Source organism: Hyla sarda, chromosome 3 (genome assembly GCF_029499605.1).
Source record: "Hyla sarda isolate aHylSar1 chromosome 3, aHylSar1.hap1, whole genome shotgun sequence".
In the NCBI taxonomy this organism is placed as follows: Eukaryota; Metazoa; Chordata; class Amphibia; order Anura; family Hylidae; genus Hyla; species Hyla sarda.
Window position 1 is genome coordinate 177993411 of NC_079191.1, and position 15060 is coordinate 178008470.

The 15060-nt window shown below is 45.1% G+C and overlaps 1 protein-coding gene across 2 annotated transcripts in view; it reads left to right on the top strand.

The window, feature by feature from the left end:
* Window positions 1-136: 136 nt before the first annotated feature.
* EIF2B5 (eukaryotic translation initiation factor 2B subunit epsilon) overlaps window positions 137-15060 on the top strand; it is a 36369-nt gene continuing 21445 nt past the window's right edge. The window contains exons 1-10 of one of the 2 annotated variants that reach the window (XM_056565607.1): window positions 137-318; window positions 3301-3425; window positions 5154-5339; window positions 5424-5601; window positions 5771-5851; window positions 7354-7431; window positions 7705-8017; window positions 9637-9782; window positions 9863-10001; window positions 10574-10678. In XM_056565607.1, coding sequence (XP_056421582.1) covers window positions 196-318; window positions 3301-3425; window positions 5154-5339; window positions 5424-5601; window positions 5771-5851; window positions 7354-7431; window positions 7705-8017; window positions 9637-9782; window positions 9863-10001; window positions 10574-10678 — 1474 coding nt within the window. In that variant the 5' untranslated portion in view covers window positions 137-195. Of the gene's footprint in view, window positions 319-446; window positions 591-3300; window positions 3426-5153; window positions 5340-5423; window positions 5602-5770; window positions 5852-7353; window positions 7432-7704; window positions 8018-9636; window positions 9783-9862; window positions 10002-10573; window positions 10679-15060 lie in introns of those variants that run through there. The other variant, XM_056565608.1, reaches the window with a different exon arrangement.

Genomic DNA, 15060 nt, shown 5'->3' on the forward strand with positions numbered 1-15060 from the left:
TTGGCTGCTCTGTGACTGGTCTTGCCCTTATGTTCCTCGTTGTGGTCATGCTCAGTGTTTTTGGGTGTATCAAGATGGCTGAATTCCTGAATGGACAAATTGAAAGTTTCTGGCTCCTCTAGGCCACCGTAGTCAGAGCCGGGTGACACCGAGTACGGTGGCCGAGGAGGCTAAGTGAGTGCATGCGTGAATAACATGGCATCGCGTGTTGGGAAGCGCGGCGCGGGGGCAGACGATGAATTGCCCCCCCTGCAGGCCGTGCTTATCGCTGACAGTTTCAACAGGAGGTTTTACCCCATCACGAAGGATCGGCCCAGGGTGAGCGCAGCTTTACGTCAGGGTAGAAAGCTGAGAGAAGCAATGGCTGACGCATGACGTGTGACTGCTGGGCGGCTCTTATCTATGCTGCTCTTAGTCGTTGTCTTAGTTGCTTCTCATTGGTTTTTTATTGTATTTTATTGTATTGTATTTGTGCTGTATAATCCCTATAGTGCTAGAATGGTAATTCTATGAAGTTTGTGGTATATTAGCTATAATTCAGTATACTGCAGTAGTGTTATAGCCCTTACAAGGCAAGATGAGAGTTGTAGGTAAGTGTTTCCCAACCAGGGTGCCTCCAGTTGTTGCAAAACTACAACTCCCAGCATGCCCGGACAGCCTCCGGCTGTCCGGGCATACTGGGAGTTGTAGTTTAGCAACAGCTGGATGAACCCTCCTTGAAAACCACTGGCTTAGGTTCTGGAAGTGTGATCCATATCTGCCTTGTCCTAATGCTTTGTTTTAGGGTGCAGTACAATGTATTCTTATATAGCCCTGTGGAGACTTTGGGGTTTACCCTAATACCAAAAGGTATACTGTATGTACAGAACAGGCTTAGGCTGCATTCACACCACGTTTTTGCAATACAGTTCCTGTATACGTTTTGTATGTGAAAACCATATGGAACCGTATTGAAAACCGTATGCATTGACTCTCCATTGAAAACCGTTTGCCAAAAGATGCATCAGGTTGTCTCCGTTTTGCGTCTTATACGGTTTTGTCAGGTTTTTTTTTTCCCCGTACCAAAACTGTAGTCTACCATGGTTTTTGGTCCGGGTAAAAAACTGTATTAAACCGTATAGTTTTTTTTTATAACATAGGAGTCAATGGGAACCGTACAGAGCTGTATGTGCATACGGGTCCATCCGGTTTTCACCATACGGTTTTTGACTTTGCAGTTTTTTTTTTCTTGGAATTTCAATCAAACAAGTGAAACTTTATTCAAAATGGAGTGAAAGTTAAAAACCTATACGTTTTTTTCTTTAAAAAAACGGATGCAACCGGACATCATTTTTCTAACTGTATACGGGTTGAAACTTGTACACACGTTTTGATACAGTTTAGTCCAGTTTTGAGGAATCCGTTTTTCATCAAAAACCTGATAAGGGAACTGTATTGCAAAAACGTGGTGTGAATGCACCCTAATACCAGCTGATCATTGGGGGACCCGGCCGATCACAGAAATGGAGGTCTGTTGTCTCCTGAATGAACGGAGCATCAGACGTGTTCCACCGCCTCCGCCTCTTTATTCAATGTCTATGGGACTTCCAAATTCAGTGCTTTCCGAGGTTTGGAAGTCCTATCGAGAAGGAACAGAGAGGCTTGAATGCTGTCTGTTTACTCAGGGAATAATTGACCTCCATTATCATTGGGTCAGACTCCCACCAATAGCCCCTATATCCTGTAGATACAGAATAGATAAAGGGGTTTTCCAGGAAAAATAAATTTTTTATATATCAACTCAACAGACTTGTAAATTACTAGTATTAAAAAAAACCTAATCCTTCTAATAATTCTCAGCTGCTGAAGTTGAGTTGTTCTTTTCTGTCTGACAACAGTGCTCTCTGCTGACATCTCTGCTTGTCTCGGGAACTGCACAGAGCACAATAGGTTTGCTATGGGGATTTGCTTCTACTCTGGACAGTTCCTGACACAGGTGTCATCAGAGAGCACTTAGACAGAAAAGAAGAACTCAACTTCAGCAGCTCATAAGTACTGAAAGGATTAAGATTTTTTTTAATTGAAGTAATTTACAAATTGTTTAACTTTCTGGAGCCAGTTGATATATATAAAAAAAAGTATTTTTTCCTGGTTAACCCCTTTAATCTTCCTGGTTCTTGCAGTAATGTGAGCTAGACGGAGAGTTGAACAGAACATGCCTATTGTTATTCTTTAGAATAGTAATACCTTTTTAAAGCATTTTTTGGTTATCTTATTTTACTCATTATCGGTTTATTTAATAGAGAAATGAATGGGAGCGCAAGGCTCCACTCATTTCACATTTGGGCATACGGCAGCCGGATCCAGCGGGAGAATTTGATAATTGGCTGCTGGGGTATCCCTGCCAGATCTTTGGCTTATCCCATTCATTTCAATGAACTGGATGTATATTTAAAAAATTAAAAAATAAAATGCAAACTGATTCCCTTCCTGCACCATAGGCATTAATGTTAATCATCTGTGTGTGGTCAGGTTATTTGGCCGGACAAAAAAAATAATTCAAGCTATGGGTTTTATAAGGCAAAAAATAAAAACTGACTGCAAACAGATTATCTGATCACAAAAATGCCCTAAGGACATCAATAGGATCACTTAGTCAGTTTTTCTATCTCTTTGCGGACCCCCCCCCCCCGCGATCTAACACTTATCCCCTATCCTTAGGATAAGGGATAGGTTGTACATCCCAGAGTTTTCCTTTAAAGTCAATAGGGTCTGCAGCGAATTTTCCGCAACGGATAATCTGCTGCGGACAGCCGCAAAGAGCCCTTCTCCATCCAGACTTGCAGCGGAAAACATGCAAGTAAATTTGCTTGTGTGAACGAGCCCTAAGGCTGGTAATATACCATAGAGGTGCCAGTACAGATTTTGGCCAGTCAATGGATGCCAGAATAGAAATTGCCCATGTTGCGTGGCCCTCCGTTAACAATAGCTTACTCCTTTGCTATTCATTTTTCAGGTTAATGTTTCAATGTACTGTAAGCTCCACTAGAGTCTCATGTACTATGTATTTTGAGAGGCCAGTGGTCTGTCTATGACCAGGATCTGTCAGCAGAAGAGCGTCTTTATATCAGGACATTCAGTAGACGGGCAGTAGGGCCTGGTCAGAAACCTATTTAAATTCCAATCTGGGAATTCTCTGCTGTATTGTAGCACTTCTCTATGTAAAAGTGTTGGTGAGATGATCTGGTAATCCCAATAGTCAGTGAGCAAATTGTAGAATTGTAGAAGCTGAATTGTATTGTTTTGTGTTTCTTTTTACAGGCTCTTCTACCATTGGCAAATGTCGCTTTGTTGGATTATACCTTGGAATTCCTCGCTGCCACTGGTGTTAAAGAAACATTTGTGTTTTGCTGCTGGATGGCAAATGAGATAAAAGAGCATCTGAGGTAAATAGTCAAATGACAGTAAAGCCTAAACAATAGTAAAATGAATCCTTTCAACCAATATTTTCCTTTTTGCATTGCACAATTGTAATGCATTATACCCAATTATATAAAAGTCACCTGGTACAATATTAATCATTTTTAGTGACTAGAAACCATCTGTAGCTCAACTTGCATGTTATAAATTTTGTCAAAATAATGCAGATCAGCCAGCTTATAGAGGTGACCCAGATGCTATCAAGAGGCCTATTTAAATTCATTGGGGGGAGATCCCATCTCTGCTAGCCATGATAAACAGCTTTTGGCTAAGACGGTGTCCTTGTCTGGAGGACTTGGCAACAGTGAACCATGGATTTAAGTGGGCGCAGTGTATAGCTATACTTTTGCAGCAGAACTGGGATCAGGCTAGCTGCTTCTATGGTCACATAGCTAAAGGTAACTATTAGGGCTGGGCGGTATACCGGTTCATATCAAATACCGAAATTTTTGGGCTGCACGATATGAATTTTCCCCATAACGCAATACCGGTTTGGCCCCTCCCCCTTGGGAATGAATTATCAGCCCAGCGCAGCGCTGTCCCCACATCGAGGAACTAATCATATGTTACCCGCCAGCACTGTTCTGCTCCCCCCCCCCCCCAATTAATGATCAGCCCAGCGGGGTACTACTCACATATGTCACCTGCAAGCATTGCCCTACTCCTCTTTGTTGCGGGCCGCCTGCGCTGGAACCCTATACTGTACACCAGTGGTCTCCAACTTGCGGACCTCCAAATGTTGCAAAACTACAACTCCCAGCATGCCAACGGCTGTCCGGGCATCCTGGGAGTTGTAGTTTTGCAACAGTTAGAGGTCCGCAGGTTTGAGACCACTGCTGTACGCTGTATCCCTATGCCCGGGCTGCAAAAGATAAAGAAAATAAACTTTAACTTACCTACGTCGGCGTTACGCTGGGGACGGGAACGTCGGACAGCCGTCAGCCTATCACCGGCCGGAGCGATGTGATAGGTTGAGCCCACTGTCATGTAAGGAGCTCTGGCCGGCTTCTTACATGACAGTGGGCTCAGCCTATCACTGGCCGGGGCGGGACATCACTGTGGACGGTGATAGGCTGGCGGCTGTCCGACGTTTCCGTCCCCAGCGTAAGGCCGACATAGATAAGTTAACGTTTATTTTCTTTATCTTTTGCAGCCCGGGCATAGGGATACAGCGTACAGCAGTGGTCTCAAACATGCGGACCTCCAACTGTTGCAAAACTACAACTCCCAGGATGCCCGGACAGCCGTTGGCTGTCCGGGCATGCTGGGAGTTGTAGTTTTGCAACATCTGGTGGTCCGCAAGTTGGAGACCACTGGCGTACAGTATAGAGTTCCAGCGCAGGCAGCCCGCAACAAAGAGGAGGGCAGTGCTTGCGGGTGACATATGTGAGTAGTACCCCACTGGGCTGATAATTAATTGGGGGGGGGAGCAGAACAGCGCTCGCGGGTCACATGATTTGGAGGGGGGGGGGGTGGAAGAAATACCGTTATATACCGTGGAACCGCCATAAGTTACAAAGTGATACACATATTTGGTCATGCCACCCAGCTCTAGTAGCTATGATATGTTACCCTTTTACTGAAGTTTCACTGTTGTCCAGTAAGTAATGCTGTATGATGTTTTCTATTAAACATAGGTATGACACGCATAAATACTAGTATAAATTAAGCTGAAATGATTCCCTCCTTGGCAGGAACTCCAAGTGGTGTCGGACTACAAGCTCGAATGTAGTGCGAGTGGTGACCTCTGAACTTTACCGCTCTCTTGGAGATGTCCTCCGAGATGTGGATGCTAAGACCTTGGTGCGCTCAGACTTTGTGTTGGTCACAGGGGATGTGGTTTCCAACATAAACATTGAAGCAGCTTTGGAGGAGCACAGGTTCGGAATTGAATGTTTCATAAGAATCTTAGAATCTGTGATTTCCTAAAGCATTAGCTAATCTGCCTCCATATTTGATTTTAGGACTCGGCGGAGGCTGGAGAAAAATATTTCAGTTATGACTATGATCCTCAAGGAGTCGTCACCAGTGCACCATACAAGGTGTCAAGAGGATGATGTTATCATTGCTATGGATAGCAAGACCAAAAGAGTGCTTTTGTACCAAAAAAATCTCGACTCGAAGCGCTACCACTTTCCAACGGTTAGAAATTGTAAAAACTGTACTCGTCCCATAGCCCCTCTTACATTTACCCACTGGATCCAGGCCAGTCTCTGAAATGATCTGTAAAACAGGTCTGACAACCATCTATACAACTGTTTTCGATATTTATTTTTTGAGTGCTTCTGTACAGTTTTGTTTCTGTTTATAGAGCATCTTCCAGAGTAAAGCTGATGAGATAGAGCTACGTCATGATTTGCTAGACTGTCACATTAGTATCTGCTCTCCCCAGGTGAGTAAGCTTTGGGTATTGCTGTTATGAGAATGAGCAGAAATTTACAATGTTTAATCGGATTTGTCAGCTTATTATTCTGGCAGCCTAGTCATTATACCCCTTGTTGAAAGGGTTTTCAAAGTTTTACGAAGAGTGGAGTGTAGGTTACTTTTTTTTTAATTTTTTTAACATATTTTTATTGGTTTTTCAAGCAACTTTAACAACAAACAGAAAACAAGTCAGCAGACCCTCCTCTCCCAACATAATCATGCCACAGGAACATTAATACAAAACTGGAACGAATATGAGCAATCGAGGGAAGGGAGGCCCATCCAGAACTACAACACATATAGACAACACCATGCACTCACACACCCATCCAAACCTACCCTAGGAGCTCTTAGTTTCCCAGTAGGACATTCTATGACTGAGAGGCCCCCCGAACTGGAGGATCAGTAGAGACATCTAGCTACGAACAATGGAACCCAGACCTTGTCAAATTTTTTCGGACATTTCCTATTAACATAGAGGGCATGATAAAAAGGGACATATTTATTAACTAGGGCTATCCACCGGGGCAGAGGGGGTAAGGACACATCCTTCCAGGCCATCTCTATAGCTTTACAGGCACAGAACAAAAGGAAGCGGACCAGAATGCGCCTGTAAGTGCCCGTCACTAACCCACTAATAACCCCTAACAAACATACCTCTGGCGTTAAAACAAAGGGGAATTCTAAGTGGTCCGACAAGAACGTCATAACCTCCCTCCAAAAAGGCACAACGCAGGAGAAAGTCCACACCGCATGTAACAAGGTGCCCCTCTCACTCCCACATTCTTTGTGGGTTTTAATTTCCTACAATTTATTTTCCCACAGTATTTACTAAGGTTTCCCTACATTTTCCACTTTCCCTACATTTTGCTTTTTTTTTTTTACACATCCTCTGATCTGTCTGGTTTTCCTCCATTTTATGTGGAAACCTTAGTAAATTTGTTGGGATTTTGTGAAAATGTCGGGAATACGCCCTTTTTAGATGACCATGCCCCCTTTTCCCAATGGCCATGCCCCTCTTTCGGGTTTTCTTAGCAAAATGGAGAGTTAGTCTGGGTTTTTTTCAATTCTGGAGCAAATTCTGGCACAGACAGAATTTCTGGCGCACAACCTGACAAAACATGTCGGGTTTGCAATAGTTTTCCGAGCTTCATTAAACACTGCCACCACTAGTGAGAGTGCTATATATTTTGAGTGCAGTTGTCTAATCTATTACCTTGTATAGCATCAATCCAGAGATGTATGTTGATCTTTTCAGTAATTTTTTTTTCTATAAGTCTACTTATACTATAGTTATAGTTATAGTTATTATGACTGGTTACTTCTGTGGCCAGTGATTGACTTAGGGATTACTTCATTGCGTCACTTTCTTTTTTAGCCCACCTGACCACTTTTAAAACTAGAAATGCATTGCCGGACGTCCCTTTTAAATATTTTACGAGAACATTTGTTTAATATTGTATTTTATAGGTAGCAGAGCTGTTCACAGACAACTTTGACTACCAAACCAGAGATGACTTTGTTCGTGGCCTCCTTGTTAATGAAGAGGTGAGCAATTTTCAAAGTGAACCCTGAGGGAATGGGACGTGTCGGATGTTCTAGATTTCTCCCTGTGTTTAAGTAGAGTTGGCATTTAGGACTCTAAAAAAAGTCATTGATTGAAAAAAAGAATTTTATATATATATATATATATATATATATATATATATATATATATATATATATATATATATAAACTACACTTGAACACTCCGCTAGTCTGTCTGTATTATTTTGAACATGTTGGTATAGCTTGTTGTAAGACATTTTTCTTTTATGTAGATCTTAGGAAATCAGATCCACCTTCACGTAACTCAGGAAGAGTATGGTGCCCGCGTGTCTAACCTGTCAATGTATGAAGCTGTAACTTCTGACATCCTTTGCCGTTGGCTGTATCCTATAACCCCTGAGACAAACTTTACTGACCAGGAAGACCAGAACTATACACACTTACGTCATAATATTTATCGAGGGTCAGAGGTCAGCCGTGGTCATGGCAGTGTCTTGCATGAGAATGTACTAATTGGGAGCAACACAACAATTGGGTCAGAATGCAGCATCAGTAACACCAGTATTGGGAAGAACTGCAGAATTGGTAAGCTGTAAATGTAAAATTATTGAAGACTGGGTTGAGGGAAGTAAGGGGTATTCTAGCATTTTTTTTTCAGTGGACAGTGGTGTAGTCAGTTTTGTAAGCAGTATTACAGGTGACATGATTTGAATGTAATTTCCAAGTCTGTATAAACAGTAAACCAAAATTCATGGTGATTATAGGAACATGTCAATTTAATGGAGATTAATGCCATTACTGTGAGGGGGAAAAAAGAGGAAAGTATGGTTTCAATAGACTCAGTCTAAAAGAAAAAAAGGCACGTAGCACCTACCCAAAGTTATTGCTATTACGAAGCAAACAGTTTAGGTGAGTGCTATGTGCCTTTTTTTTTTTTTTTTTTTTTTTTTAAGACCAGTGTTTCTCAAGCGTGGTCCTCAAGACCCCACAACAGGTCATGTTTTCAGGATTTCCTTAGTCTTTCACAGGTGATTTAACTGTGGTGATGCCTGATTCACTGACCATAATTATATCACCTGTGAAAAACTAACGAAATCCTGAAAACATGACCTGTTGGGGTTACCTGAGGACCGCGCTTGAGAAGCACTGGTTTATAAACTATTCATTCTATAATCTCACATTTAAGCACCCCTAAATGTAAATGTTGGTAAAAGTTGCCGGCTCATTATCAGCTGCATACCTTCTGTGCCGTGATCAGTACCTCTAACCAGTAGCTATATTGATTCAATAGAATTGGCAGACTGGTGATGGAGAATAACAATGTAGCAGAATCTTTATTATAAACGAATGTGTGTGCTGAAGCACAAGTTATCCTGCTAGCAAAATCCAGTCCCCAAGTGGTAACAATAACCAGATTGTAAGCGTGCAGTGCCCACAGGTTTCCTCTGTATTATGCTGGCTAGCTGCCACAACCAATCACTCTTCTTAATAAAAGCTCAGGTCTGCTAATCACTGGGGGCTATACATATAATAGAGAAACCAGGTAGGTAGAAGCTTCGCTATCAGTATCCTGTCCTGTCTTGCTGGTATAAACCAACATGAGCTGCTACACCCATCCGTTAACTGTGAGAAATCATTGTACATAGCGGCAGTGTACTGACAAAAGTAAGGAATATAAATATGTGGATATAGACATTTTATCCAAAATTGATGTTTTGCAGTGAACTTATACTTCCTAACATGACCAAATCCGAAGTACAACATGGTGGAGTTGGCAATCAGCTGAATTAGCTTCACCAGCTTAGTGAGCTACACCAGCACGACCAGATCAGTTCACATTCACACCTGCTCGATAGTCAATAGTTTCTCTATGAAGGAAAAACACTATTTCATCATGTGTTCATGTAGCAAAAGGCTAACTGTGCTGTATGGCAAACCATACAGTAAGAGTCAGTCCTGGCTAGAATGTGTATGCGCAATAGGTAGAAGAACGAATTAAAACCGTGAACATGCTGTCGCACCAGTGTTTCACCGGGTCTCTGGCTTTTTCAATGGTGTAGGCAGTCATGATTTTAAAGTATACCTTGGGCATTCACAAACAAGAGACTCCCCATCTAATGTGCTGGTGGCTTTGGCTGGAACTACCATTTTATGCCGATGCACAGTACAACTGTATCCTTTACCTTCTGCTCTTTTTTTCTTAGGTGATCGAGTGGTTTTGGAAAATGTGTATATTTGGGACAATGTTTGCATTGAAGATGATGTTAAAATTAGAAAATCTGTAGTTTGCAATAATGTTGTTGTGAAGAAAAGAGTGAAGATTAATGAACACTGCGTCCTGACCTCAAAGGTAATGCAAATACTTAACTGCTAATCTCTTCATTACAAATTACATTACTCCATAAATTCACTTTATTGCTCATCCTTTAGGTTGTAATTGGTCCTGATTTTGAGCTACTAGAGAACACTGTTATTTCTCTGCATCATCCAGATGAGGATGAGGAAGATGATGATGAATTCAGTGATGATGCAGGGACTGGCACAAAGGAAGAGCAATCAAAGGTCAAAGGTAATACACACAATATTCTGAGCAATAAGCCATTGAACTCCCATATGCTGTAAACCTGTTAGTGAATTTGCTATCTGTATTGTTCCTGGAGAAGTCAATTTTTCTGTGTATATACTTCTACATCCATCATGTCATTGTGTTTATAGAGGACCTTTGGCCTTTTTTGATTTGGCTATTTTCATAAATCCTTGTATCTTCCATGAAATAATGTATCTGCTGCACTTTTCATATAGCTCTGTGCTGTGCCATTCTTCTGTTATTTTTGCTGGAACTATGTCACTCAATAGCCAACTAGGTGTTACCAGAGGGAAGTGTCCCTACACACTCTCACTGTCAGCTTTGATTGGATAGTCTCAGACCATGTAGGGACAGGCCCCAACTAACACCCAGTTGGCTATTTAGTCATACATTTGGAATTGTAATAACAGATTTAAGACACAACAAAGCTAGAAAAGATGTTCCAGAATTGTTATTTCAAGGGGAATGTAAAAATTAAAACAGACAAGTCAGATAACTTGTAATTTGGCACCATGTGGAATACAGCATTTTTTTTTTTTTTTTTATATAAATAGTGTACAACAGCACAGAAGTTGGATCAGAGGGTGAAGGTTATGTGTGGAAGTCTTCAGCAATCCCTGATGAAGAGGAGGAGGAAGAATTACGGAAAAGCCTATGGGGTGCGATTTTCTTATACTTAGTTGGAAATGTGTATGTCTACAAGATGTGCAGAGCTTATTACTGTCACAGATGGTTATGAGGAGAGTGAGCAGCGAAAAATAGGAACTGGTGTAGCGCTGGATCCGGTCCAAGGTGAAATAACTTGCGGCATAGATCAATATATAAATGTAAACTATTTATTAAAGGCACACATCAATGCGTTTCTGGCCTGGATTGGGCCCTTCTTCAGGATGAAGTGTATCATCCTGAAGAAGGGCCCAATCCGGGCCAGAAACGCATTGATGTGTGCCTTTAATAAATAGTTTACAGTTATATACTGATCTATGCTGCAAGTTATTTCACCTTGGACCGGATCCAGCGCTACACCAGTTCCTATTTTTCGCTGCTCACTCTCCTATTCTACCACACTGGACCAGTTTCCTCTGTGACCGGGAGGAACGTAGTTGCAGGAACTGACAGTTAATATTTTATACGTTTACAGATGTGCTCTTAGCGCAACTAGGCAGGGTGACTGTGGTTATCCTGTATCAATTCTTTTGGTGTATTTAACATTTCTCTTTCGGCTCCATTGGGGGACACAGACTCTGGGTATATGCTGCTGTCTCTAGGAGGTTGACACTATGGTAACCAAAAAGTCGGCTCCTCCCAGCAGGATATACCCGCCTCCAGGCCACTGAGCAATTCAGTTTTTGCTTAGTGTCTTAAGGAGCTGAACGTGGTCTGGTTTTCTCCAGACTAAGTCTCATATTTTTTTATTTTATTAGGTTTAGGGAATGTGTTAGTTCTTTATTCCTTTTTATTTCTGTTTTCAGGTGGAGACTCAGGAACACTGTTCACTGTTTCCCCATTGCGAGAGGTGGCAGGCATCTTGGATGTACTATTAACCCCCTCACGCCAACGGTCAGCGCTTGGGGTTGTACCTCATGGGTCCGGGTCCCCCTACCTCCCTGTTCGCCTCGCTGTGAGCTTGGCTTGCTGCAGGTGAAAATGCTGACTGAAGACTACAGTCTGAAGACTTCTTTAGGTAAGTTCTTCAGCATAGGTGAGTATCTTTTTCTCCCTAGGTCTTGCAACAGCTGGAGACCTTCTGTTTTTCTGGCCCTATCCTACAGGGGCTGGACTGGCTGGGGGATACTATTCCCTCCAGGGGGGAGTAATTTTTTATTATATGGGGGGCAGTGGAGCATGGGGCAGTGTTTTTGTATATACGGGCACTTTATTATTAGGCGTGTGTGCTTATGTACACGCCGCAGGCTGCGGGCGGCTTGCGCCTTTTACTTTCACTTCGGCAGCCATGGCTGCCGACGGCACTTTGCCCGCTCCGTTCCCGGGCGCACAGGACTCACTGCAGGCGGCATGTGCGCTCGGGGGTCGGAGCGGGCGCCATTACAGGAGTCCCACAGTATATCTTTTCGGCCCGGCGCACGTTGGCTCTGCCCACCTGGCCGCATAAGCGCCTCGGCAGTGCGAAAAGGGCCACCAATCAGCGCTGTGTGCGCGTTGGGTCCGTGCAGGGGCCAATCACAGAGCTCCTGGCCCTGACCCGGCCTCTTCCTCCTATTGGCTGGCGTTTTTTTTTTTCACTCTCCCTCAGTACGGTGCAGAGTTTTCCTCACAGCAGCTGCCTCAGGACACAGACTGTGGGTGAGACTGTTAATTTTTTAACTATGTCCGTGCCCAGAACTTTTCCACCCTCCAAGCAGATTCCGGGTATATTAGTTACCCATTACGTTTGTAATAGCTGCTCTGCAAAAATGTCAGGTTCTGCTGAACCCACTTGTCCTGCCTGCTCCACTGCTCCCCCAGACCCCCCTGCTATTTCTAACCCAGGTGCCCCTTCAGACCCGGTGGATTTGGCCGCCCCTCCAGCCTGGGTTTCCTCCCTCTCCCAGTCTATATCCGACTTGGCACAGGTCTCCTGTTCTGTGGTGACTGCCTTGGAGAGGTCTAACCTTCACCGGCCCTCTAGAAGGTCCCGTTCCCCTTCACCTTACGCTTCGCATAAGCGTAATAGGGGTGCCTCCTCTGACTCTTCCCAGGAGTCTACTGGTAGGCACGGGCGTTCCTCTCGCAGGTCTCGCCCGACCACTCCTTCAGGCCACACGCGTCACTCTCCTAGAGGACATTCCCGGGGTCACCGCTCTGGCTCTCCTGAACCACGTACCAGGTCGGAGTCTCCCTATTCCAGGGCCGCCTCCACTCGTTCGCACTCTCCTGGAGAGCTAGCGACCGAGGGTTCCGATTCGGCATCCGATTCGGAGGACCGTTCGGACTCAGTGGACACGGTGAACTCACTGGTTTTGGCCATAAGAGACACCTTTAACCTAGAGGACCCAGGAACTTCGGACGCAGCTCCGGAAGTATCCTTTCATCGTGCCCGTCCGGCACCCAAAGTGTTCAGCTCTCACGCTGAATTCGAGGCCATTCTAGAATCCGCCCGGAAGCACCCCGAGAAGAAGTTTCAGGTACTGAAGAGAGTCCAAGCGCGATATCCTTTCACCAAGGACCTTGTTTCCAAAGTAACTTCCTCTCCGTCGGTGGATCCTCCCGTTTCCCGCCTCTCTAAAGCTACTACTTTGCCGCTGGCGGATGCAGTGGCCTTCAAGGATCCGGCGGACAAAAAGGTTGAGTTGTTGGCGAAGTATGAGCAGCAGGCTCTTCCCTGCTCCCTGCCTTCGCCTCCACCTGGGTGTCTAAGGCCCTCTCGGTGTGGCAATCCCAACTCTGTCAGGGCATTCTTTCAGGTTCTCCCCCGGAAGAACTGTCTGCTCTGGCCCTCCAATGTTCTAAAGCTGGAGATTTCCTGTGTTCTGCTTCCTTGCACTCAGCCCACTGCGCTGCCTATGCCACCGGTAATTTAGTGGCCCTCCGTCGTTCCATTTGGCTTAAAACTTGGAACGCGGACGCTGCATCTAAGAAGTCTCTCATCGAGATTCCTTTTACTGGTTCCCGTCTTTTTGGCAGGGGCCTGGATGAGATTATCTCTGAGGCGACAGGGGGCAAGAGCTCCTTATTACCTCAAAACAAATCTAGCACTTCTTTCCGTAGGAAGTCTTCTTCCTTTCGGTCCTTTCGGACATCTGGCCCCTCTAAGGGGTCCAACCAGGCGCCTCCACGGGACAAGAAGGTTCCCTTTTTTTCAAGGCCCGTCCCTCGTGGAAGTCGGACACCAACCGGCCCGACCGTTTTGCGGCCAAAGCGGGCAACCGCAAGCCCACTTCTGCATGAAGGGACGCCCCCACCTGCAGCCTTTTTTTTTTCGCGGGGGAGGTCATCTTTTGTTTTTTCGGGACGTTTGGACCATGCACATTCAGGACTCCTGGGTCAGGGACGTGGTGTCCAACGGATACCGGATAGAATTTGCCTCCCTTTCGAGGGATCGTTTTTTTCCAGTCCCGTGCTCCCCGATCTCCCTCGCTTGCGAGGGGATTTCGGGAGGCTCTTCAGTCCCTTCTCGTCCAGGGTGTCATTATCCCAGTTCCTTCAAGGGAACGCTTTCGGGGTTTTTATTCCAATCTTTTCGTGGTTCCCAAGAAAAACGGTTCTGTGCGGCCAATCCTGGATCTCAACCGTCTCAACAAACATATTCTTATCCGCCATATCTGAATGGAATCTCTCCGTTCGGTGGTGGCATCTATGGATCAAGGGGAGTTTCTTTCCTCGGTGGACATCAAGGATGCCTACCTCCATGTTCCAGTGGTGTTCGTTCCTCAGTGATACCCTACTTGGACGACCTTCTCATCAAAGCCCCCACCAGAGCCCTGGCCCTGGAGAATGTGAGCCTCACTTCAGACTTTGTCGCTTCGGGTGGATGGTCAACCGAGACAAGTCAGTTCTCTTCCCCCACCCAGTCTCTGGTCTTCTTGGGGCTTCAGTTCTACTCTGCCTCAGCTCGGATTCGCCTTCCGCCGGACAAACGTCTGGCCCTCTTGTCGGGGGTCCGCTCCCTCCGGACACCATCCCTGGTCTCCATCCGTACTTGCATGGAAGTCCTGGGTCGGATGGTGGCAGCCATGGAGGCCGTACCCTTTGCCCAGTTTCATTACCGTCCTCTTCAGCTGGTGATTCTTGCTCGATGGGACAGGTCCCCTCTCTCTCTTGATCGCAAGATTCTTCTCCCGCTCCGGACTCGGCGGTCTCTGCGTTGGTGGCTCCGCTCCCCTCTTCTTCTTCAGGGGTGTTCGTTCCTCCCCCTCCACTGGCAGGTGGTCACGACGGATGCCAGCCTGTCAGGCTGGGGGGGGGTGTTTTCAGGGATCAGACGGTTCAGGGCCTCTGGCCTCACCAAGTAGCCCTTCTTTCCATAAACGTTCTGGAACTGAGGGCGATTTATCTGTGTCTGAAGCATTGGGAGCCCCTGCTTCTGGGTCACCCTGTCCGT